The sequence below is a fragment of the Lathamus discolor genome, chromosome 1 (genome assembly GCF_037157495.1).
Source record: "Lathamus discolor isolate bLatDis1 chromosome 1, bLatDis1.hap1, whole genome shotgun sequence".
Taxonomy (NCBI): Eukaryota; Metazoa; Chordata; class Aves; order Psittaciformes; family Psittacidae; genus Lathamus; species Lathamus discolor.
In genome coordinates, this window is record NC_088884.1 from 122,791,974 (window position 1) to 122,819,903 (window position 27,930).

At 37.1% G+C, this 27,930-nt stretch overlaps 1 protein-coding gene across 1 annotated transcript in view; it reads right to left on the bottom strand.

Annotated features, from left to right (window-relative positions):
• The window catches only part of FSTL5 (follistatin like 5), a 359,720-nt gene that overhangs the window by 276,720 nt on the left and 55,070 nt on the right, over positions 1 to 27,930 (bottom strand). Inside the window, exon 3 of the mRNA XM_065693765.1 lies at positions 16,543 to 16,681. Within this exon, the coding sequence (XP_065549837.1) occupies positions 16,543 to 16,665 (123 nt within the window). The 5' untranslated portion in view covers positions 16,666 to 16,681. The remainder of the gene's footprint in view (positions 1 to 16,542; positions 16,682 to 27,930) is intronic.

Here is a 27,930-nt window from a genome sequence, read left to right on the forward strand (position 1 = left end):
CAGGGACACCTCACACTAAACAATGTCACCCAAGGCTCTGTTCAACCCGGCCTTGAACACTGCCAGGGATGGAGCATTCACAACCTCCCTGGGCAACCCATTCCAGTGCCTCACCACCTTAACAGGAAAGAACTTCCTCCTTATATCCAATCTAAACTTCCCCTGTTTAAGTTTTAACCCATTACCCCTTGTCCTGTCACTACAGTCCCTGACAAAGAGTCCCTCCCCAGCATCCCTATAGGCCCCCTTCAGGTACTGGAAGGCTGCTATTAGGTCCCCACGCAGCCTTCTCTTCTCCAGGCTGAAAAGCCCCAACTTTCTCAGCCTCTCTTCATACGGGAGGTGCTCCAGTCCCCTGATCATCCTCGTGGCCCTCCTCTGGAATTGTTCCAACAGTTCCATCTCCTTTTTATGTTGAGGACACCAGAACTGCACACAATACTCCAGGTGAGGTCTCACAAGAGCAGAGTAGAGGGACAGGATCACCTCCTTCGACCTGCTGGTCACGCTCCTTTTGATACAGCCCAGGATACGGTTGGCTTTCTGGGCTGCAAGCGCACACTGCCAGCTCATGTTCATTTTCTCATCAACCAACAGCCCCAAGTCCCTCTCTGCAGGGCTGCTCTGAATCTCTTCTCTGCCCAACCTGTAGCTGTGGCTGGGATTACTCTGACCCAGGCGTAGGACCTTGCATTTGGCATGGTTGAACTTCGTAAGGTTGGCATCAGCCCACCTCACAAGCGTGTCGAGGTCCCTCTGGATGGCATCCCTTCCCTCCAGCGTATCAACCGAACCACACAGCTTGGTGTCATCAGCAAACTTGCTGAGGGCACACTCAATCGCACTGTCCACGTCACTGACAAAGATGTTGAACAAGACCGGTCCCAACACCAATCCCTGAGGGACACCGCTCATTACTGGTCTCCAGCTGGATATTGAGCCATTGACCACAACTCTTTACGTGCGGCCATCTAGCCAGTTCTTTATCCACCGAGTGATCCATCTATCAAATTTACGTCTCTCCAATTTAGAGACAAAATACGATAAGACATGAGTTTGGGTTTAAACTTAAACAGGGGAAGTTTAGATAAGAAATAAGGGAGAAGTTTCTTACTCTGAAGGTAGTGAGGGTTGCCCAAGGAAGTTGTGACTGCTCCATCCCTGGCAGTGTTCAAGGCTAGGTTGGACAGAGCCTTGGGTGACACGGTTTAGTGTGAGGTGTCCCTGCCCATGGCAGGGGGTTGGAACTAGATGATCTTAAGATCCTTTCAAACCCTAACTATTCTATGATTCTTTAAACTATAGTCAGCATTTGATTTAACAGATCTATCTAGTACATTCTTCAAGTCTTCACAAAGGAGAATTTGTTTATTTTAATTTTATATCTTTTAAGAGTCAGAGAGTGAAAGTTAGTGCAGTTTATGTGCTCCATGAACACTGTTTCGTCTCAGAGAGCTCACTAGTCTTTTTTCCTTTCCTTTAGTTTGCAATTACAAGAATGAAATTTTTTTCCAGCAAAGCTACAAAGCCTGTAATGTCTGCTGCTTACACTACAATAAGTAGATTCTGAAGACTTAATCCAAGAATTGATTCCTAGATCAGAGTACCCTTGCAGGAAAGCAATCTTAAAAATCAAATTCTGGTTTCAAAGGAGAAAGGAAACACTATAAAGATCGAGAAAGACTTTTTACAGATAAGAGAGTACAAGAAGATTGGCAAAGTTAGGAGAGGAAAAAAAGTGACTGATGAAATTTTAAAATAAAATAAAAAAATGCAGGATTTTTTATTTAATGGAATACATTAAGATTTCAGTGACTAAAAAACAGAAAAAACAAAAAGAATAATTTTTCAAGAAAAGAAGGCCTTAGCAGAAAATATCTTTTCTTTAAAGACTTTATTTTCTCTAATATCTTTATTTTCTTTAATATCAGCTGAGGGTTTTTTGACAGCTTTTCATTACTTAGTTTTCTCAAAAGACTCAAATTTTAATTTTAAGCTGCCATTCAGCCTACTAAGAAAAAGCTTTGCTAGCAGATCATAGACCAGCCTCAGTGTGATATGCCTTGGGCCAGCAAGACCCTTGGTAGCAGCCAAGTGCATCCAGATAGAAAGAGAAGTTTGTAGGCCTCAAGTATTTCAAGATTAACCAGCGATTAGACTGGGTGTAGCATCTCTGAACTGTGAAATTAACCTTCTGCCTTGGGAAAGCCTACTATAATATTAGACTTTTGAACTGAAAAGAGAGAGTAAAAAAAAAAAAAAAAACACCAGAAAAAAAATATGCTGAAGGTGCATTAAATATACCTTCAGATTTTCCTCATTATTAAAAGAAAGTATGTGAATTAATTTATGTAGAAAACAGCTATGATGCAGTGACTTATGTTAGTGAATAAATGTTACAAGCACTTACAGCTTTCAAAAAATTAAGGTCAGATCCTCAAGGAAATAGGAGCTGTTCATCCAGACTGGAAACAAGCAAACCAACCAAAAAACCTCTCAGAGTCATGGAACATGAGAGAAGTAAAGAAACAGTTGCTCATCATGACATATATTTCCTCAACACTTGTGCAGCATGCTAATGGCTTTGCTGCTATTCGGCCTGAAAATAAAATTTCTACCAGTATGCTTTTAGAAAGCATATAAACATGCTAATATCACTGTACCAAGTAAAACAGGCTAATTCTGTATAAACACTACGGTGTGGAGGAGTTAGCAGACCTGCTTTTACACACATTTCTGTCGCTTTTCCCCTGTATTGCATTATGTTACATAAACAAGATATTTTCACCTCACTTGTTAACAGTCAAAGAAATTATATATATTTACTATCTAAATAATGCTGGAATGGTTAAATGAACCATAATATATATTGTTCTCTATTGGTATAAGTCATCTCTGAGCAGAACAAGTCATCTTGCATTCCAAGATTTTTTTTTTATTAGCTTCAAGATAACAAATAGTTTTGAATTTAACAGTTTCCAACCAAATTAATCAGAGAAGTTGCATGGCTCTGCATGGCCTTGCATTGCATCATATTTTGTCAGCCTGATGAAATGTATTGATGCAGAACACATTAGAATTGTAAAGAAACCTTTCTTGTGCATCTAACAGACTGAACTGAATGTAAACTTTTCAAAGCACGGTGGACAAAAGTGGAGAAAATGTCAAATTTTCTTCTGTTTGTGAACTGAAAAAGATCATGGATGGGCAACCACACAAGTTGCTGTTCTGGCAAATTGTAAGTTATAAACTATTCGCAACATTTATCAAATTAGGCTCAGTAAAGAAACTCATTTAAATATGAACAGAAATGCCTTTGCAAGGTATAAAAGCTCCTCTTCTAGTGCTATTTTCTCTTTGTCTTAACACATTAATAGTATCAATAGCTCTTAAAACATCCCAACATTTTGACATTGTCATTGTTCAGAAATTACATATTTAGTAAATAATGTAGGTATAGTATCAAATTTTATTTAGAAAAGAGGCTTCATTTTGGCAAAAGCGGCGTAGAGCAGGATAGCCAAAGGAACTCCTAAAGTACAGTGATTCCAAAGAAGGCACACAGCTATTTACAGAAAAGACTACAGCTGCTCTGTAAAGGTAAATAATATTCTAGGACCAAGAAAATCCACCAGGCAATTTAGAAACAGTAAAGCTAGTTTCTCAGCCCCATTTAAATATGTATCGTGCACTTTCTTTGGTTTTCCCTTTCTGAAAGAATAGTTGGTATTTATAAACCATGGATGGCAAAGAGAAGCATACTGACTTCCACTTAATTCTGTTTTAAGAAGACAAGCTACATACTTGTATGCAGTACGTACATACTACATCTAGAACCTCACTCATCTCTCTGCCTGAAACATCTGCCGAGGATCTGGGTATGTGTCTGCCAAAGTGGGCTAGTGGTAAAGAGCCTTGTTTCTTTCTTGTAATATTCAGGCAAAGTCTTCTTTTCCATGCTGGCTGTATTTAGAAAGAATTAAGGGAATTCTTAAAATAAACAAAGTGCTAATTAGTCTAAAACATATGGTAGCTTGTCCTTGGTATGTGACAAAAATTACAATAATTTAATAAACATAAACCGCTAATTACAGAAACTCTGCTGGAAGAGGGAGTGCAAACTTATTTGCTAGATTAACATTTTATAATGAAAATTTTTCATCAGTCATATCAAAGTGTAGTTAAAATGCAGAAAATTAGGTTTGTGTTCATTATCTTTAATGTTCATTCTGTGGTAGGGGTACTTTGTTACTATCTAGTCACTTAAATAATTAAAGGAATAATTGTTATTAAAGATGATTTTTCAGCGAGAGAAGTACCAAGATAATTCTTTCTACCAAGCTGTTAAAACACACACAAGCTATATTAGCTTGCATTAATGTATATTAGCTTATATTAATCCAACAGCTTTAATTACAAGAAATCTGAATTCTAAGTGTGGAGAAACTTCTTATTCGTGGATGAAGCAGTAGTGTGGTCACAGCCATAGAGAGCAAGTGCACATACAGCACAAAAGAATTTGGTAAACTATTCCCAGAACCAGTTTGATCACTGACATTATGCTGAACATTTGTGCTTCAAAAAAGTTTCACAGAATCAGACTTCATCAGACTCTCAGCAACTGCAGTGCAATAGCAGTTTAAACTGAAAACGCCTGCAAAGCAGAAGCAACATTTATGTTTGTAAAGCTATTCTGTTAGGAGCAGTAAATGAGGCCTTGCTTACAGTAAGGAAGAAAGAGCAAAAAGTGATTCATTTTCCTGTTGCTCTTTTCAGAACGCTACCTACTTTTAGTAAATTACTAAATTACAAAAAGAGCTTTGTAGTTTAGTGCTTGCAGCAAGATTCTTGCATGGTTATTCTGCATACACAGCCCAGTACTGTTAGAGACAGACACCATTTATGGCAGCAAATTATGGTAAAATAGTATACTACAGGTTGCTCTTGTATCAATTAACACACCGCATGAATGTAAGATTGTATGAAGGAAACAAGATGTGGAGAAAGATAGCTAGGGAGAGATAAAGTAAAATATACAGCTGTTGAAGTTTTCAGAAGTAATGACATTCCCAGGATTAGGTATTACTAGATACAACATTCTTAAAATAAGTCTTACAGGCAATATTTTAGCTTACTAAATGATCACTGGAAATTCTAAGGGACAGTATTTAATGGGTATTCTGTTATCTTCTCCCTCCTGACAGCTCCTAAAAATCCAGGTACCCTCACAATTACTGAGAAATATTACATTTCCTGATAATATAGTAGGCTTTTTTTCCCAGAAAAACTCAGTATAGATGGATCTTAGCTGCACAATTCCCACTGACAGCAATGGGAGTAATTTGTCTAACCCACCCCCTTTTTTAAAAAAATTCAGAGATGGTTTTTAAGTATAATTTTCTAAAAACCACATAATGTGCATTGCATTTTATAATTCAGCCTGTCTGAGGCTCATTTAGGTCTTAACTTTCCTCTTTGCAAATTTTTGTCTAGGTAAAAGAAAATCTGCAGGAAGAATGACAATTAGAGAGCACAGTCATCCTCAATCACCTTCTTACAATCCAGGAATACAAGTAATATTTAGTCAGTGTTGGGGCATAATTACGGGTGAAATTGCAGTACATCTATCATATTGATTAAAACCAATATGCTGAGAAATTTCTAGGGATGATGTTTTTTTTCTACCATTACAGAATCACAGAATCCCAAGGGTTGGAAGGGACCTCAAAAGATCATCTAGTCCAACCCCCCTGCAAGAGCAGGGTAACCTACAGTACATCACACAGGAACTTGTCCAGGCGGGCCTTGAATATCTCCAGTGTAGGAGACTCCACAACCCCCCTGGGCAACCTGTTCCAGTGCTCTGTCACTCTTACAGTAAAGAAGTTCTTCCTGATGTTAACGTGGAACTTCCTATGCTCCAGTTTACACCCATTGCCCCTTGTCCTATCACTGGATATCACTGAAAAAAGCCCAGCTCCATCATCCTGACACCTACCCTTTACATGAGCCAGCAATGTGCTCTTGTGGCCAAGAAGGCAAATGGCATCTTAGGGTGCATTAGAAAGGGAGTGGTTAGTAGGTCAAGAGAGGTTCTCCTCCCCCTCTACTCAGCCTTGGTGAGGCCGCATCTGGAATATTGCGTCCAGTTCTGGGCCCCTCTGTTCAAGAAGGACAGGGAATTGCTTGGAGGAGTCCAGCGCAGAGCCACAAAGATGATTAAGGGAGTGGAACATCTCCCTTATGAGGAGAGGCTGAGGGAGCTGGGTCTCTTTAGCTTGGAGAAGAGGAGACTGAGGGGTGACGGTAGTGTTACAAAGGAAAAACAGAAGTTCATCATAGGAATATTAATCTGTTGCCCTTCTGTAATATATTCAACTATATATTTGAGGAATATATTCATTTTAACCAGAGATTTGATGAAAGGTTATACCATATTACCTACTGTGTGACATTCAGGAAACTGCAAAGTAAAATTAAGATGATCTTTTTTCCACTGAATCTTAGAAAATTCAAGATTAGCTCAGTATTTGATTGCTGAATTTCAACTAACTTTTCAAAATGAACCATGAAGTAAAGCTATATAAACTGCAGATACGCCAACAATTGGTTACAGTTTCCCTACTGTGAAGTAGGCAAAGTATTGTACAGCTTTTAATTATTTTCTTTTGGAGCTCATGTTGGAAGCAATTAGGTTAAAAGAAAATACCTATATATACAGATATATAGTATAGTTCTTTCTTTATATAAAGACATCTGTTTTTCTTCCCTGCCCTGGACTGATACTAGTAGGGATGACTAAAACAGGGTTTGCTTTTAATAATAAACTATAAATAATGTCTTGCAAACATTTTCTTATACCAAACCAAAGACTTTCATTGCATTCTGTCTAATGATAGATACCAGGAAGCAGTCATTGGAAGGAAAAGACATTTGCGTCCAAATGATGAACTCATTTGTAAATGTTATTTACAAACATTTACAAATGTAAATGTTATTTACAAATTGTTAACAGTAATCCATCAAGGGAAATTATTTGAAAATATTAAGGTAGAGGAAGTATTTGAAAACTCAGTAATTTGTTTGATAGACGTTTTACTTACACCCCGTTTACAGAGGGAATGAATGAGTTACAGAAAAGGGAGACCTTTATATGGGAAGTCAGACTGGCTAATGCTCAGACCTTAAAAAAAAAACCAAACCAAACTGAAACAAAACAAACAAACAAACAAAACCCAGAAAAAACAAAACAAATAAAAGAAAAGGGGGGGGAGGGGAGCACTACACCACTACACACCAAACCAAACCAAAAAACCCACGACCAGAAATAAACCACAAACTCAATTGCAATGGGATGGGTCTTTCGCAGTTTTTAGGATCGGTTTATTGTAATAGTTTAGTTAGTATTAATTGTAACATCTTTTTATTCAGCAGAATTGTTAGATCAAATGATGTAACACCAACTAACGTTAGGTATACCAAGAAAACTGTGTAAATTCTATTTAGGCAATGTAATATTAATTCTGTATTACTTGTAATCCTCAGGCAACTGTAAGAGAAATTAATACCATTACCCTGAGCTACTCTACAGAATGGAAGATTGTGCTGATGCCTCAGAAGAGTGATAGATCTTACTTCTTAGACATTACAGCTGAACGATATGCTGTTTATTCCAGATTACAAACTCAGAGTTATAGGCTATACATTAAACAAATTACTAATAATTTTTATTTGGTTTGTTTTCATGGGACAAGGGGAAATAGAAGGAATAAGCTTGTTAGATTTTTCTTATTTCAAATTAATATTTTGTTACAACATCTTGAGTAAAGGATAGTAAGAAAGTAAATTGCAAAAGTTTATTTGACAGAATGAAGTATGAACATTAAGCAGATGTCATTAATATCACACAGAGCTAAAGAAATTATTGCTGTTCAACTTATTTTATATAAATGTACTGTTCATACATTGCATTGTTGATACCTCACATTCATTTATATGAACAGTATAAATGTAGCCTAGTTAACAAACTACATTAAATGAAAACTTAAAACTGACAAAGAGCTAAAAAAAAAGACCCAAGTGAAACAATAATCTCTTGCTCATCTCTTGGATCATTTTTAACAAGGTCAAACAGTAACACTTCTTGGGGTTTTTTATTAAAGTTTGAGAGATCTTTGTTTTGACTTTTATGTTTTAGACATTAACCTTCCATGTTCTTAAAAGCACTTAAGCATACTCATACCAATGCATAAATGTCAAAATAGACATAATTAAGGCATCTTTTCATTAAGCTGACATTAGAATTTCCATTTATTTTGTGTATCAGGCCTAAGCAGAGCTACCAAAACCTTTAATGTTTTCAATAGGCAGCTTGATGCTTAGCACCATTATTTGAAAGATAAATAAACCCAGTGGTTTGTGGTTGGTTGTTGTGGTTTTTTGCAGGTTGCTTTGTTTGGGTGGGTTAGGTTTTTGTTGCTGCTGTTTGGCTTTATTTATTTATGGGGGAAAAAAAAGACATCACGTTTGCTTAGCTCTCAGTTGAAGGGATTTGAGCATACTAATGGATGTAGTGTTCTTGTCTGGTAAGATTTACTGTGGATTCAGTTATCAGAAACAAACAGAATGCCCTGAACTAGACTACTTACATAATCCTAAAAGCAATTAAAAAAAGAGTAGGAATAAAAATATGATGTCATGACAACTATTGTAATCTATGCAGTTACCTTACCCAGAACGGGTAAAGCATAGACTACTTCAGTAATAAAGGTCCCCAAGTTAAAAAAGGGAGAAGCCTAAGAGGCTTTTTCACTGATATTTTGCTTTATAAACAAGGGAAATAAACTCAAAGAGCTTTCCAGCTACAAAACAAAAGAAGGCTACTATACACATTTATACATGTTTTTATTTAATAATATTTGGATATTGATTTTTGCATATTATTTTTCACATTGTAAGCATATGTCTATGCTACATGATATAACTTTTGTTTTAACAAACCAAGATAATAAGGATCAAATAAAGATAATAAAAGTCACTGTCTTCTAGGTAATGAAAATAGGTATTAAATCCTTGGAAACAGTGATTAAGAAAAAGAAGCAGTGGAAAAGAATAAAACATTTGGCTGATAGAAAAAAAAATAAAAGAGACTGAATTACATACAGAGTAATCTTGAGGATCTGAAGGGTAAGAGGAAGGAGGGCATGGGAAAGCAGCCAGATCCCATAAACTTAATGTAGCAACACACACTTCAAGTATCTAGCCTCTTTCATCATCTTCGAAATCGAAACTTCACAAATCTGAGCAAAAGCAAAGCATCCCAAGAAATATATATAAAAAAAATATCTTCTGGCTTTGTTTTGCTTTGATTTTGATTGGGATTTGTGACAATGATTTGCCACTTTAATAGAATATGGAAGAAAAAAAAATAATAACCAAGAATCTGAAATAATAGCTGATATAGATTGTGTTTGCATCAACTCCCAAACACCAGAAAGGCACAAAACCATTGTCTTATCTATTCAGAGGCTAACTGCAACCCTTCTTCCTAGAGTGCAATGTGAGAAGGCCAAACTGAGTACTATAGAAGATAATTACACTACCTTCATCAACCACTACTTTATATATTATTCTTTGTTGCCAAGCTGACAGGTGAAATTAAAAAGGCAATGTTAATCAAAAGGTAGATAACACACCTGAATCTTGTCACCTCCTAAAATAACTGGGTGAGATTAAACTTTTCCACAGTGGTGATTTTCAGTAACAGGACCACAAAGAAAGGCACAGCAAAAGATTCAGTACAATAGTAAAGATGAACCTGTTCTTCCTGACTAGCCCCAAAGATTTGACTAAATGTTTACAGCTGTGTGTTGCTAATGAGTTAGCAATGGAAGCATCAGCAGGCAGCTTGAAAGAACTTTACACCTGCCTTAATTCCAGACTTTGACATCCTCCTGCCCCAGACCCCTCAATGAACAACCAGAGAATGACTAGTTGCAAGGAGGATTGTAAAAGAAATTCTACAGATTTTACAGGCAGCTTTCCTAAGACTTCTTAAAAAATGCTTTGAGCATGAACTGAGAGACAGCAAAAATAACATGTTTAATTGGTATCGGCTTATTAATATACAACGGTTGTAATGGGACTTTAAAAAAATTAGCTATGCCTTTTGAACGCTACTGCCCACGGGAAAAAGCAGATTAGAATGCAGAATGCACCCCACTCCCTGGGAAAAGCAAAATAAAATTTAAAATAAGTTTCCTAAGACTTCTTGACTACAGTTAGAAAATAAATTAAGGAGGGGGCGTGGGGGAAGAAAGTGAGCTTTGTTACTTAAATGAAATCCTGGAATTTGCATAGGACGTAGATGCTGTGTTCAGGGAGCCTCAGAAGGAAGAAAAACCTCTTGTTACCTTACAGCGGAGAGCAGCATTGACATGCTCAGGAAAAGCTCTGTTCTTAGTCCTCAGAAGTCACTGCTGCATATTACTGCAATGGATTTTTCTACCCTCTCTCTCTCTAGAACAGAGGATTTTAGAGGATCAAATTTTATGACTTCTCAGATCCTGCAGGCAAACAGGCTTGCCAGAGAAACACTGTGAACTATAAAACTTAGGTTGTTTGGAGACCAGACCACACAAGGAAAGCTAAGGCTGCTTTTCAATCCTGAAGTACTACTGTCTGCACATTTCTTTTTTGGCTATGATACCTTAAATGAAAATAAAATCATTGAACACTCAGCCTGTCTATATCTTACAGGCATTTCATTGCAACACAGAATGTGCTACTAATTGAAGTAGAACATTTTATAACCTTTAGGCTGAAACTGAAATGCAGAACATATATTCTACACTTTGTGCTTATACATTGAAATTTGTCTTTAATAAACTGGAAGTGCATACTTATGCCACTCTGCTCTCTTGCTTTGTTTCATTCATGCAAAATCATTATTGCCTAAACACTTCTAAAATGGACCCAATTCGAATCTAAACCTAAACTGACCTAATCCTGAGGCCTAAATTAATCGGAACTGAACTGCCTAATTTAACAGCAAACAGCAACAGTAATAACGGAGGGAGAGGGGAAAGGGAGAGAGGCAGGTTTTTTGCAGGAAGTCAAAAGAACTATTTTAGTCTGGACAAATAACCCAGACAAGAGTGAGCATTGCACATCTGACTCAGATCCCATTAGCCCTTTGGTAAAACAAGACAAAATAAGGACAAGGCTGGAAACAGTCTGAATCAATATGACAAAATCAGTTGTTACACAGTATCCATGAAAGCTGTTAAAAACAAAGCATGTCCCCTTTTTTGTACCCTCTGTACACATACTCAGCTGGACAAAAAAGCTTGCTCCTGATCGAAGTTACTTCCAAGGCCCAGGCCAAAGTTGAGGCTTAGAACCAGGCCCAGCCAAATTCCAAATTTCCAAAGTTTTCCCTCCCTCCATTACACAGATTCCCCTACCATTGCTCCTCATCCTCTGCCCACTCCGTGCTAACTCTTAGGTCGTCATTACAACCCTGACTATAATGAATTCAGTGGTCTTAAATCCACAAGATGAGAATTAGTCCTAAGTAAAAAGGTACTTCTGTACCTTTGGCAATGGCAGCTAGGTTAGCAATCTTCACAGATTGCCCCTTGAGACTAAAACCAAACTCCCTACCCATAATATCATTCACAATGGAGCACTGTGCTGATATTATTTCTCCTAAACCATGTGAATCACCTGGCTTGTAGAGGGGGGTTGTGCATTCATGTCTTAGATACATAGAGTTGGCATGCTCTGGAATAACACATAAAGGTACAGGCTAATTAATATTCCATATATCTTTGACAGAGAATCAGAAGCCAACAGTCAGCATTCCGTTGGCTGCTGTCTGCCTGTTTTACCTGGAAATCTCAGAGCGTACATTTCTTTACTGAAGACATTGCATAAACATTGCTCTCTGTCAGAGCCATGCAAATTACAGGAATATTCATTAGGATGCTACAAATTCTTCCTAATGATTTCAGGTGGGAACCTAGGTACTTAAAAATTTCTTACAATACTTCAGCAGCAATGCAAAAAGACTCCCAAATGGAAAGTCCCTTACAAACTTTTTCAGTGTTTTGACAAATGAAGAACCAAGAATTAACTGGCTTAACAAGAAATTCACAAGCTATTCAGACATAGCCTGATATTTTTCAGCATAACCATGTAAGATGTGGCAGTATAACAAAGGAAGGGGACTGAAAATAAATTTAGAGGAATGCTTTGTAATATTTTTTCTCCATTCTAGTTCAAGTCAACTCATCTTTTCCCATCATATATAAATGATGCAATTGAACATTTGATCTTCATCGTCATTATAATGGCCATGTTAATGAGCATTATTGTAATTATAGTTTGGGCCAGAATTATAATTTAGGCATGAACTGCTGCTAGTTCTTAGACTTATATTTTGTAAATTACTGCAGATTTCCTGTTAGAAAATTTCCAAAAAAATTAAGCTAATACTTGAAAGTCAGCAACCCATCTTAGTTACTGGATATTAAAAACTCCACTGTAATACTAAAGCAGTTCCAACTAATGTATAGTAAAAGTAGAAAACCTTTTAGTTAATACAGCATATGATAAATTACAAAACTTACTGGAGAATAGTTTGTTATTTCCTACAGGTCAAGTTAAACACCAAAAAAAAAAAATAATCATTTCTACACAGTGAGGTATTGCTGCAGATTTAAAGAATAAAAAGAGGAAAGTTGGGAAATCAGCATTGTCCATAGCACTAGATCTAACTTTCGGTTGGTGGCAAAACATGGCAACTTCACATACTGTCAAACTGCTCTGACATTAGCCAAGGAAACACTGCAGCCCAGACTCAGAAATTAGCCATGTATATACTTAAATCATATTTTACTATGATTTTCTGCGGTTTTAACAAAAAAAAATAGATAATGTTGGAGACTGAACAATAGTGGTTTCAGTTGCCACTGAAAATGCTGGTTTCTTAAAGGCAGCACTATTATCTTCTAAAGAAAAACTGGATGTAGAATCTTACACACTGCAGCACTGAAAATTTCTATCAGTAATAAGAATTTCCACCACTGAAAAAGGATACAGCTGTGGCATAAGAATTAAATTAAATATACATTCTATTCTATTGCAAGTATCATGAGATATCACCATATAAATTTTAAAGAATCAGTCCTTCCATTTAATCTATTATAAACAATCTAAAAAGACCCAAAAATCTATGGAACCATGAACACAGACAATGCAATCTGCGGAGGAGGAAAATTATGTATCTGAATATTCTGTTACTGAAAAAATATATGCAACATTCAAAAGGTATGCTAATGGACATGATAAAGATAATATAGGTATTTTCCTAAGTAAAATGATTTTAAAACACTTTGGAAAACCTATTAATCAAATTGGTGCTACAAATATTTTTTTTTTAAACATAAAGAACTTCTCAATTTAATTCAGCACATATTTTACTGTCAACCCATTAAAACAGTAGATTGAGGAATACTGTCTCTTGTTATAACTCAACATACAGATTTTCTAAAAACATTTTTTAAATAAAAGATTTTTAAATAAAAGAACTTTCATAAAAGATTTTGTTTTAAATTCTGATTTTTTTAAAATATCTTTAAACCTTTCAGTAAAATTCCACAATTATTAGGCTAAATATATAAATCATAAAAAATATATAAACATTATGTTTTATTATAGGTCTTTATTTATTATGTATTATAATGTATCACAGAATGGTGGAAGAGACCTCTGGAGGTCACCTTGCCTAACCTCCCTGCTCAAGCAGGTCGCCCAGGACCCTGTGCAGACTTCTGAGTATCTCCAAAGATGGAGATTTTACAGGCTCTCTGGGCAATCTGCTCCAGTGCTTCGTCACCTTCACAATAAAAAAAAAGGAAAAAAAAAAAATAAATAAAAAGGAGAAAGAAAAAGTTTTGTTACCTGTAAAGTTTTTGCCTAATTATAAAGTTATTTCCTTACACATGCTTTTGTCACGTGCTCAGATTATCATGCATTCAAACTAAAGGTCTACGTGTAATTTCTGTGCATGAGGCACTGAATTTGTTCATAATCCCTCTTAGAAAAGCAAACCCTTTTTTATATGAATGCCTGTTTCTATCATGAACACAATTTTTTTCAAAGTAATACCTAAGTACCAACAGAAATGGTTTTCTTTGCAGTCTCACTTTTGGAGTTCCTCTGGCTGTAATACCATCTAAATAGAATAAATTTTTCTTAGAGCAAGAGCAGTTATGGAGGGGGGGTGGTTTGGTACTTTTTTTATCTTTGTATTTCAAATCTTTGCTCTCGTAAACTTGCATACATACTGCTTGATCAAAGAAAATGTAACTCTGCTGGTATGCATTATCATCTTCCGTTTGTAATAAGTATTCTGCTCTTATAACTTAATCTGAACAGTTGATCTATCAAGTCTTTGAAGCAGGAAGTCTTCCTTAATATATTATTTATATGTTTTGAATAAGTGTATCTGTGCCAGAAGTTGTTTTAAAAATTGTCTTCAGAAAAGTTCTGCATTCTTAGGTTTTTTTATACTAATATGCATCCATAATACCAAAAGCTGAACTATAAACCTTTTTTTTCATCTACAGATATTGCCTAGGAAAAAAAAACAACATATTTTCTTAGTTTTTCTTCAGAATAAAGTTTTATATCATGTCTCATCATTCTTTTTCCTTATTTATTTTTTTTTTATTTTTTTATATATATTTATATATATATATTTATATATATTTTTATAGCATTTATTTTATTTCCCTTTAAGCTTTATCTTTTTTGAAAATACAAAATCTATTTACAGGATGATCCATTTGCTTCTGTTCTGTATGTATGCACATTTTTGTATGTTTTTAAAAAATATATATGAAAAATAGAGGCAAAGTCTCTCTACCTTTCATGTGTATATATATATATGTGTGTGTGTGTGGACACAGGCACAAGTGCGTGTGCAAAGCCTCCAATATTAAAATGTTTAAGACAGCCTATTCTAAGTATTATATGAAGATTATCAGAGGATTAGAAGTGTTATTAAGGAACAGCAACATACTGCTAGTTGCGCATACAATCATTAATCTAAGAGATCATCTGAATCTCAGAAATTATGTTCACTATACCTCATGTGCTGTCCTTGATTCTTCTCGCATTCCTCATGGTATTGTTCTGGGGGGTTTTGTGCATGTGATTTCTCTCTCACGTTTCAAAATATTTTACTTGTCCTATTTTGTTGTATTTTTTTTAAAGCTGGCAAGTGGAAGTAAACTGATGAGACAAAGTTTGTGGTTTTCAAAATATTTGGTGTAAATACCTGTGTGCCTACATAGTTATGTATTTATTTGTCTGGGGTCTGATGCAGTCTTTATTCTAGTTGAGCAGCATTCCCTAGAGCATGCACAATTTTGTAGTGAAATTTAAATTTTAATATTTTATTTTTCATTTGTTAGAAACTTTCTATATTTAACCTAAATAGTGTATAATAATCAGCTAATAGGCAAATATTTTACTTGTTCAAGAACTCAGCTCTCAGGCCCTCCTCTTTATATGCTGAGATAGATAGAATCAAATGACATTGGATCATTTTTTCAAACTGAGGACCAAGAAGAAATAGCTTTCGTATTTTATAAAAGCTATGGAGAAATTAAACTAACCAGATCTTGAAACATTAATAGAAACTAACCTTTAGAGTTTCTAGTTGCAGCACCCAGATTCAGAAGAAGGGGGAAAAGAAGTTTTATCATTTTTGTTGTCCTGATTGTAGGCCTTATGTATGGCCCCTCAGATGTTGCTCCCATGACTACCATGCCAAGAAGAAATGAAGAAGCTGATCAGATATCTTCAGACAGCCCACAGAGACAGTACAGCCCTTTTCCTTGTTTTACATAACTACCACATCAGTTTCCCTCCTAGGTACCAGAAGGGCATCAGGATTTGTTAGCTGAGAACTGCTTTGGAAGTCCTGGATTCATGACAAAGGTGTGGCAAGTGGGCAAAATTTGAACGTCATAGAGATCTTGAAGCTAGGAACATTTGCACTACGCCACTGTTCAAAACTCCTAAATTCAGCGAGCGCTGTGAACATCTACCTCATGCAGACAAGTTTTTGTTGATCAGTTAATTTCAACCCTGTTTCTTTGAGAGGCAGTTCTGGGCTGCATGGTGTGAAATCCGGCAAGTACTGGGACAAATCATTGCCTCAAGCAGATGCTGACAGTTGCTTTTAGAGACAGCCTCTCCTGGCTCTCTCTCCAAATTTCTGTTGATATACATAATCTCTGTTTGTGAAACTAGAACAGTTTAGCTCACTATCTTTGACAGATTTCTGGACTTTCGAATCAAACCAGCACCCCTTTATTTGCCAAATCAAGTCTAAATTTTTGCAGGTGTTGTTACTGAAAAAGTTAATTCTGAGTATTACTCCAATAAACACAAACAAAACAAGGCTGGTGTGTAACTTATACCTCCATCATGGAAGAAAAGCCAGAAGTGCTAGAGAATAATCTGTACCTTGTGACGTAATCTTACTAGGGGCTGATAAGGCCGAAAGTCATATCCTTCCTTGGCTGGCCACCCGTCTGCTCCCAGCAAAATGCATCCAAGAAGTAAAACAGTTGACCACCACATAAACATCTTTACAGGTCTGCTCCTATCAAAACAAAATGTTAAAGTTCAGTGACAGACTACAGTATTACTGTGGCACAATTCATACCATAAAAGTTTACAATACCGATATGCCATTTGCGGACATGAATAAATATCACAGAAATAGAGTAATCCATCTGGCGTAACAGCAAAAAGAAAACACAGGTACTAGTATTTGGAATCACAATATCAATTAGGTTGTGCTGAACTGAACATTTTGTCATAACTATTCAACACTCATATGAGAGGCTTGCTGACCAAACAACCAGGAAAAGCCTCAGAAAAGACATAATAGAAAAGCAGTGGCAAAAATTTCAACACTTTTTCTCAAATGAAGAAAAAGAGATGATTATCAATCACATGTTCATCAATATTTTCTTTTAAATATCATCTCCTGTGATGCACTGTTCACAACCTAAAAGTACAAAACACCTAGCATACATCTGTTACCATCTTTATCTTACCAGCACTGAAATCTTAAATGCAAGCAAATCACTGTATCTTCTGCCAATATTCTGGAACAATTTTTAAATTGCATTATTGAAATTATATATAGTCTATAAGCTTTATTGCATATGCCAGCAATAGGACATTTTCGTAAATACTTTTGTATTCATACTAATGACATTCAGAAATAGCCATTTCATATTCTGGTTTTGGTACAGTTTTCTACATATGCATTGCTTCATACTTGTCTAATGCTCTTTTATTATTAGCAAGAAAAACACTCTTATCCCAGAGGAGACTGCAATATTTCTTAACAGATGTTTGGTAACACTGAGACATAGTGCGTTTTCCTGCATATAGAGAAGGGGATCAACAACTACTCTCATCTGCATAAACAATGGCACCTTGTTGAAATTTGTGCAAGAACACGTAAAACTTCAAATTTCAAACAAATCAATGTAACTTCATTATGATGCACTGAAAACTGAAAGAAATTTACATCCAGTTTTTATTCTTATGCAAACCTTAATATTGTGGACTACTTCATAAATTGAAACATTATATAAAGAAATGAGGAAGGGGAAAGACAAGGCCAGTCTTAATAGCTGATGTAACCTTTTGTCTCATGGAAGAAGCTATCAGAAGGATACTTACCTATTTGCAAATTTCATATTAAACTAGAATGTCAAATTAACAGTTTAAGACTTTGTATTTTAAAGGCAGATATTGGTACTTACTGATGAAATGTATCTGGTTGATTGCATACAATATGGTATGTATACAGTTATGCATAGTTATAGATACCATCCACTTCATCTGCATTCTGCCTGTAAGTTTGTCATCCTACAGTCATCATAAGAACCTAGCTTGTGCTGATTGCAGTGTTCTGATGTATTATAAACCAGATTATCAAAGAATTACTTTCTATTCAAACGAACAAAAAAATCTGATTTTTTTAGACAAAAGCGGACTGGTTTGACGAGCTACTCCTACATTACATCCTCTGGCTACCATGACACGGTAATGTGTGACCCATTAGAACTAAAACTAGGATTTTAGATGCTGATATTACGAAGTGAGATACAGAACAATGTGGAAGAACACACAATTTGTTTCTAATGTTAACGGCCTTGACAAACTTATATTTTGAAATTTATGGGAAAATCTTTACAGGAGATGCTGAAAAAAGCAGAGAATGTGTGTCAGAGTTGTTCTTAACTGGATAAAAACATTGTAACTTCATAAAGATAAGATCAGATCTATGGAAGACCTGAAACAATCATACTCAAAAGATTTTTTAGATACATGTGGCATGACAGTCTCCTTATATGGTTCTTAATGGACTTACAAATGTGCATTTCGTAAGTCATTTCAGTACCTATTAGAAATATTTAGTATTTATTATTGATATTCAGCATCTGTGTTGAAACTATCATGCTAAACAGACAACATGGCACACCAGTCCTCATCACTTTGAGACACATGCAAGTAGTTCTGTTTAGCCCATATTATGTAGTTCTGTAATATCTGAGAGAGATGAACAACATCTATGCAGGCTAACTTATGCAGGAGTGTTTATTATTTTTTCCCTTTCTACCTTGTTTCTAATGCACTTACCATGCTAATGTAGAAATATCTGATAAGAATAACGATATACATGGATAGCAAAACGCCGTAGTGAGCCCTAAGAGCCCAGAGTGTATACAGAATGTTAAGTCTTGTCTAACATTTCCTTTTTTATAGGAAATCAGCTGAGCATAAAATGTGAACAGAGGGGGGATCACTTGTTATCCTGTACCCTTTACAGTCATGCTTCTGGGAATGCTGTTATACAAACTGTGTGTTTCATTCCTATCATTCTTCATATAGCAGTAAATAGTCCTCACAGTCATTCAAAGACAGGGACCTGCACAGAATTAATTCCTGTGGGGATATCAAAGGTATTAAATGGACTCTAGCCTTCCAACTGTTTACAGTCTCAGCACACAGGATCCTGCATAAGTCTGCTACCCTTCTTTGGGTACTAGTCTACCAAACTTAGTAAAATCACTTGATGACTGCCACCTGATTCATTCTCATTTCAGATTACTTTTACCTTACTTTTTGCCTGCCTGGCTATCATACTCTTAACTCAAACTCAAGCTTGAGATTAAAATGCAATACTACTTTGACATCGCCTATCTTTTGTTCCACCAAAAGTAATCTCATTCTGAGTCTCGCTCTTAAAAAAAAAAAAAAAAAAAAAAAAGAAAGAAAAAGGATTTCTTCTCATTTATTGTTGCTTATTCTAACAGTTGCTACTTCAAGTACCTTTTTTCAGTATTCCAGCTTTTCAAATAAACACAGTAGAGGTATCTCTCCTCAGAGATCTTTCACAAAATATATTAAGCTGTGAATTACTTGAAACAAAGACAACAAGCTCTATTACAGAGAGATATTTCATATAAATAACTTGAGGCTTTTTCTTTTACACCTGTCCAGTAACTAGATATTAAAGTGGTGATAGGAAGTGACACAGTGAAAAAGTAGTCTTGGGTTTTCCTCATACTTCCACCAAAAGAGAACTGCTAATCAGATGTTCCGGTGGACCTTTGCTATGGGATTACTACTAGTCTAGCTCACTGATTTCAAATACCAGAAAAGATTATTTCAAAGTCTAAAAATTCAGGTATGTTGTGGCATAGCATTTTCCTTCACTGCCCGCATGTTAGTTCTCAGTATCACTGTTATTGGAAGAAGGCCATTACAGGGAGGGGAGGAAATAAATAAGAAAAAAATCAGAATCTTAACTTTTAATCTTGAAGACAACACCCCTTTGTTATGTTGGGGGGGGGGGGGGAGTTTTGAGAATAGTTTATTGTTGACTTTCAAGGTTGAATCAGATTAGTTTAGCAGTTATGCATGCTAAAACTAGCTATGCACAGTTGAACCTTTGTTCCCTTTGTGCACTTGTGGAATATCTCCCCGTACAATGAAAATTATGTTGGAGAACAGTCATTTCACAGAAGACAGTAAGGGCAGCCACATTCCACCATCCTCCCATCTAAACAGCATATATATTAGCTTCATGTATAGTTTTGAAAATTGTTTGACCTTGAAAGGCTTCTCCTTTGTGCTTGTCCACAAGAAGATAAAATTACTACATGCTCAGTTTCTGACTTCATTGCCTGTTACTTGGATGAACACTTAAAATGTAAATTAAAAAGTCAGCTTTTTTAACAGATGACACCTAAAATCCCCCAAATGTGTAGGGTGTCTGCAGTTAGTATTTGCCTTTTCAGAAGATAAAGTATATCTTTCATAGGAAAATGCTGAAAAATCAAAGATTTTAAGCATTACTAAAACAGATTTTAGTAAATGTTTTGAAATATTAGAGTTCGACAAATACAGAGCTCCTGAATACAAGCAACTTAGTCCTTTGTATTTTTCTGCTATCACTGCTTGGAAAAGTGGAGAAAAATGTTCTACTTTAATCTCCCAGGAAGTATATATGTATATTTTTGAGAACTTTGGAATGGGCGAGACGGATGTCGTGTGTGCCTTAAAGATGAATAAGGCTTTAATATCGCTTTCTGTCTCTTAGGAGACTTGCCATAGAATGACACTTAGGATCTGAATTAAACAGCTGCACAGCCAGAGAAGGCAGTGGAGAGACCAGCTTTGAGAAATATTCCAAGAAACAACCAAGTGTTATTCAATTACATTTGACAATTTCAGTGAAATGCTCTTGAACACATATTTTTCTTCTTGGGTTTGTCACATCACTGAGGCATCACCCAGAAACCAGTGTAGTGAATTTACTTGTGCTGTGAAAGTTCTGAAATCAGCTTGTCAAGCAGTTACATTCCTGACCTTTACCATTTTTTTCAGTGATGTTCTCTCATGCAGTGATTTTTCACTTTAATAAATAAAAGCTCTACATATTACAATACAGCTCTTTTCATATGCATTTATATTATATCTTGCAAGTTAAAATAGAGAAATAAAAAGTATTCCAGCACACCTTTTATTGTATACATATGTTCTGTGTGCCACTAAACACTGAACTGAAATTCAGACCACTATTAACAATAACTCCTATATCTCATGTCCTCTGAATGCAAACATCTAATTTACAGCTACTCTTTATGCTTAAGTAATTAGGGTATAGATGTTTTCTTATCTAAGTGTTCGGTGCATCACTGTACTGAAGACTGTATTAGTCTCTGCGTAAATTCCTTTAAAAAAATAATAGAATGAGGAACGTAAAGAGAAAGAAACAGGAAAACCCTGAGGTACATACTGGTCTCTGTTTGAAGAGTGAGTAAACGAAATAGGTTAAATAAACTCATCAGATTTCCAAACATGGTTACATGAATATAAAGAAGCAATGTTCTTCACATCCACATAATATTACGGAAATTAAAACATACATGAATTTAAAAAGGAAGCAAACTTAACGAGCTAAAGTTCATCAGTGGGTATTAGACATAATGGTTAGCTGCAGTTTCTAGCTCAGGGAGTAAAGACACTCAGGAAAATATGCTAATTTGCCTATTCTCTCCCTGTCTCTTTACTTGTCCTTTAAGGTGCTACCATTGACCACCAATTTAATAATAAGTAGTTATTAAACAGTATTGGCCTCTCCTTAGAGTATCACATCAGTGTTTGCTGCAAATAAAGAAACAGAGCAAGGCCTTCTGAAATATAAGGTACACTTTGATTAACAACTATTTAATGACAGCCCCTGGTGAAGTAGGTGAAGAGTGAAATAAGCAAACAGAAAAAAGAACTTTTAAACATTAAAGCGGTGAAAAAACAGGGTGGAACTACTTCTTATTTTTGCAAGGCCTTAGAAATAATTTAATAATTTCAGAAGACCAAAAAACACCAGGCGTTAGTCAAGACTTGTGGCCTTCTATGATGGGGCTACAGAATTAATGGATAAGGGTAAAGCAGTTGACGTCATCTACCTGGACTTGTGCAAAGCATTTGACACTGTCCCAGACGACATCCTTTTCTCTAAATTGGAGAGATATCAATTTGATGGATGGACCACTCAGTGGATAAAGAACTGGCTGGACGGCCGCACACAAAGAGTTGTGGTCAATGGCTCGATGTCCGGCTGGAGACCGGTAACGAGTGGTGTCCCTCAGGGATCGGTGTTGGGACCGGTCTTGTTTAACATCTTCATCGCTGACATGGACAGTGGGATTGAGTGCGCCCTCAACAAGTTTGCCGATGACACCAAGCTGTGTGGTCCGGTTGATACGCTGGAGGGAAGGGATGCCATCCAGAGGGACCTTGACACACTTATGAGGTGGGCTGATGCCAACTTTATGAAGTTCAACCACGACAAGTGCAAGGTCCTACACCTGGGTCGGAGCAATCCCAGGCACAGCTACAGACTGGGCAAAGAAGAGATTCAGAGCGGCCCTGCAGAGAAGGACTTGGGGGTATTGGTCAATGAGAAAATGAACATGAGCCGGCAGTGTGCGCTCGCAGCCCAGAAAGCCAACCGTATCCTGGGCTGCATCAAAAGGACCGTGACCAACAGGTCGAAGGAGGTGATCCTGCCCCTCTACTCTGCTCTTGTGAGACCTCACCTGGAGCATTGTGTGCAGTTCTGGTGTCCTCAACATAAAAAGGACATGGAACTGCTGGAACAAGTCCAGAGGAGGGCCACGAGGATGATCAGGGGACTGGAGCACCTCCCATATGAAGACAGGCTGAGGAAGTTGGTGCTGTTCAGCCTGGAGAAGAGAAGGCTGCATGGAGACCTCATAGCAGCCTTCCAGTATCTGAAGGGGGCCTATAGGGATGCTGGGGAGGGACTCTTTGTCAGGGACTGTAGTGACAGGACAAGGGGTAATGGGTTAAAACTTAAACAGGGGAAGTTTAGATTGGATACAAGGAGGAAATTCTTTCCTGTTAGGGTGGTGAGACACTGGAATCGGTTGCCCAGGGAGGTTGTGAGTGCTCCATCACTGGCGGTGTTCAAGGCCAGGTTGGATGAAGCCTTGTGTTGGATGGTTTAGTGAGAGGTGTCCCTGTCCATGGCAGGGGGGTTGGAACTAGATGATCTTGAGGTCCTTTCCAACCCTAACTATTCTATGATTCTATGATTCTAAAACAGCAGACTATTCATAATGATATTAATCTTAAAATCCTTACAGCATTCATGAATCTGATGCATACTGCAGTTTTCTCACTATTGAATTCTCTGCATTTCAGTTACTTCTGAAATTTTTTCTTACTTACTATCCACAAGAGGATTCTTTTACTCTGGGACAAATTTCTTCCTTAAAACACTTGGGTGAGGAACACTGCTGGGAGAGCTGTACCTTCAAACCACACAGACCTAATACGTTAGAGCATCTAACTTATCTAACTTAGGTAAGGGAATTCAGACCGTAAGGTCATGGAAGTAACCTGTTCTGCCCCATATAATTTGTAGCTTGTGTTATCATCTTCTTTTCATAAAATTTCCAAAATCTTCCAAAATCTAATATTGAAAACCTCTTTATAACAATATTTATTCATGTGTTCAGTTTGCAGCCATTCATACAGAAACAGTTATGATTTAGTTGCCTTATGAGAGTCCATAAGCTCAAGCTCAGCTTTGAGCTCAGCTCAAGCTGACCTTTACCACTGAGATGGGGAAAAATACTCTGTTCAAACTATAATTGCAAAGAAGATTTAATCAGTTTTCTATTGAAACAGATGAAGCACAAGTATGAGATATTTTATTTCACTAAACAAAACTCTGCTTGGTAAAATTCTACTTAGTATACACTCCTGATTTTAAAATGCAGTTATTGAATAAATTTGGTAGAATGCAGTCAAACACAATTCAGTCTGCTCAGCAGAACAACTGGAGCTAATCTAGCCTTGAAAGTTTTGGACTGTTTTAGAAGTGATTTATGCTGCAAGATGCTCAGTTATACTTAAATCATAGAATCATAGAATAGTTAGGGTTGGAAAGGACCTCAAGATCATCTAGTTCCAACCCCCCTGCCATGGGCAGGGACACCTCGCACTAAACCATCCCACACAAGGCTTCATCCAACCTGGCCTTGAACACCGCCAGTGATGGAGCACTCACAACCTCCCTGGGCAACCCATTCCAGTGTCTCACCACCCTAACAGGAAAGAATTTCCTCCTTATATCCAATTTAAACTTCCCCTGTTGAAGTTTTAACCCGTTACCCCTTGTCCTGTCACTACAGTTCCTGATGAAGAGTCCCTCCCCAGCATCCCTATAGGCCCCCTTCAGGTACTGGAAGGCTGCTATTAGGTCTCCACGCAGCCTTCTCTTCTCCAGGCTGAACAGCCCCAACTTCCTCAACCTGTCTTCATTAACAAAAAGGGCAAAATATCATAAAATTATAAATTGTCTCTTTACTTGAGCTATTGATCCTACAGCATTAAATTCTTTGTGTTTCCAAATCTGCTGATTTACGCTTAATGATCTCTAGTATTTCTATTGCACTCAAACCCTCAAATATTATTAACAGGGATAGCATTTAAACACACATCCAAAACTCTGAGGCAGACAGTCTTACATAAGCCGAATATGAAACTTCTTTGAACTTCAGCTATCACTAGTAAATTCAACGTACATTATTCTGTAAGCAAAAGCTTCACTGAATTGCTAGTTATTCCTGTGGATGAGCTAATCACCCTGAGCTGGAGACAATTTCTTCCAGTCCTTGAGGAAATGCAATGCAAAAATCCATCACCCTTTTTGCTCCTGCTAGTGCTTTTCACATCCTTGCAAGTTCAATACTTTGTGGGAAACAAACTAAAACCCAGTTCTGACACCTTCTTTATAAATATCTAATTATGATTAATATATTAGAATCATAGAATCATAGAATAGTTAGGGTTGGAAAGGACCTCAAGAGCATCTAGTTCCAACCCCCCTGCCATGGACAGGGACACCTCACCCTAAACCTTCCCACCCAAAGCTTCATCCAACCTGGCCTTGAACACTGCCAGGGATGGAGCACTCACAACCTCCCTGGGCAACCCATTCTAGTGCCTCACCACCCTAACAGGAGAGAACTTCCTCCTTATATCCAATCTAAACTTCCCCTGTTTAAGTTTTCACCCGTTACCCCTTCTACAATACCATGGTGAGTGCTTCCTCTCGAAGTTTATTATGCTTTCTAATTTTTTTCAGCAGTTCATTAGTAATATAAAGTTTGTTCTCCACCTGACTCTTCCTTTGAAATTGTTGGACTAGGAGAAACACTGCTATTATAAGAGTTATACATGCGTATATACTAAGCACTATTTTACCTCTCCCCATCCTGCACTTTTCACAAACAGAAAACACTGAAAAAATATCATACTATACACAGCCAATTCCAGATGTGATAATATATAGATACATAATTAATGAAAGCTAGCATCTGTATGAGGACTGAAAAGTTTAAATTCAATAGGAGAATGCCATATTTTAAACTGTATTTGCACATAAAATTAAGAAATTTTCCACTTTTGAATAAATGGTTCCAAAATTCCTCACCTGTTATGCTCTTGTTCAGTGTTATTAAATAGTGACTAGCCATGATATCCGGCATTAAGAAGAGAGACATAATCCATTTGAAAATAGAAGCAGTCCATCCCGATAAACTGATTTAATCAACTTAATGCACCTACAAAGTACAATAGATGAAATCTTATATCCTAGTTAGATCACTGCGTTCCTCCTATCTTTAAGAGAGGAGACACATCAGATATTAACCAGGAATTATTTAAAAGATCATTTTCAACATATTGGATAGTAGTACTGTCTCTCAGGACATGTCAGTCTTTGTCTTTTACATACTATTAATCTGAAAAAAATAAAATTAATTGTCTGTTTTGTGTGGATCACATAAAAAGCATAAGTTCTACCACCATGTTCAGTGTTACTAATAGGCTTAGAATACAGCTACAGTAATAAATATAAATCATGCTCCATTGCCTGTGACTTTGAGGAGTTACTGCTGGATGAAAATACCTGCTAGGAAAGAATAGAAACCACTACCCTTTCTTAAAACGCTTTTATCTATCATTATGGATTCATGGCAGAAAGGAATCTGCAAATTTTGGTGTAAATAGATATTATTATATTACATGAGCTTTGAATAAGGAGCAGAAGTTTTAGCCAAAAGTATGTTTCTCCCATTAGTCTGCCCCTACTGTACTACACCCCTGTACCCCCACATCTTCACATGCAGTCCAAGTCCTCAAAAACCTCACAAGAGATATCTCCAAGCTGGCTGTGTTACCACACCTGCAAGTTCTTACAAAGTATTCACAGTATCAGATTATCTCTGTGAATGCAGCTATACTTCATATCTAGCGAAGTTTCTCTTTGCTAAAATGCGACGCAGAATGCAGATCACAGTGTCATGATGGCAGCTCTCACCCTGGGACCTTCTGCCATCTTTCACACACAGCACGCTTTACGCTGTCAGCCTCCAGTTCTCCTCCAGAAGTGGCAGCCACGCTCTGCACCAGAGTGGCTAGGTCACCTTAACTACATACGGCAAGCTTGGAGCTTGCAACAGCAAAATACTGTGCTGCTACAGCAGCATACAGCTCATAATCTGTATACCAATCTGTTCCGTCTCTTTATGCAGCTACAGCCACTGACTGCACGTGCACACACTCTTCGTCCTTCACCCACTGAAAGAGGCTGGCACAGTAATTTTGGAACAGCCAATGATGCTGCTGACAGCTCATGGGCTGGAACACACAAGCACAGAAAAACAGTTTTTCAGACTCTAATGAAAAGCACTCACCATGCCAGCTGAATTCAGCCTTCTGCTGACTCCCGTCCATCTTTCCCTGACTCCGTTCCTGATTTAAATTGCAAGACTATCATTCCACACAAGCAGAAGGTGGAATACAGACCATTGTGCTCCTTATCTTGTATTACCACACTTGGTCTTTGTGTAGACATTACAAACATGTCAGGTGGCTCTGAGATGTATCCCTGAGGACACCTCCAGCATGAGCAGCCAGCACAAGGACCAGGCTTTCCCTGCTCTTCACTGTTAGAACTCTCTCTCCCCTCGCATTGCTTGCACTGCCACGTGCTGTTGGTCAACAGAAGCCCAGAGAACAAGTGTTGGGGGGGAAGAAAACAAGCTGTATCTGCCCAGATGCAAACCCTAGAAGAGTTTATTTGGAATTAGGCCTAAAAGCTTACAGGTGGCTGTCATAAGGCTGGACACAACTGGCCTGAGTGTAACGGGGGGCATTTCTGAAAGGCCATGATACCGGGAATGCAGGTGCAGCAGGGACACTTATGAGGTGAAATCTTTGCTGCTAACTTCATGCTCTAATTGAATCTTACCATTTTAAGTACATTTATTTATTTAAAGGATAACACCAGATGTCTCACTGTCAGTGACACAGATTTCAATGAATTATAATGAAACAAGAAATGGCAATTTTAAGCCTTTTTTATCATGTTCTTCACATGATCTCACAATTGCAATCTCAAAACTTCAATCTCACAATTTCTTTAATAATAACAGAAAGCAGAAGAAAATGAGGGAACTATATTTCACATATCTCCGAAGGGATTTTTTTAATAGAACTGAGTTGTGTGTGCTGATGTACTTTCCCCTAAGACTTCAGTATCAACCTTGGGAAACTGGTGTTTTTACTATCATTAATATACACAAATTCTCACTTGTGGAAGTTATACTGTCAGCAAGGCAGTTTTTTTCTTCACTCATTAAGAAAGCTTGTTACAGATGGTTCCTCAATATCCTAGAGGATTAGTGTTTATCATCATGACAATATCTGAACCCATGGGAATTC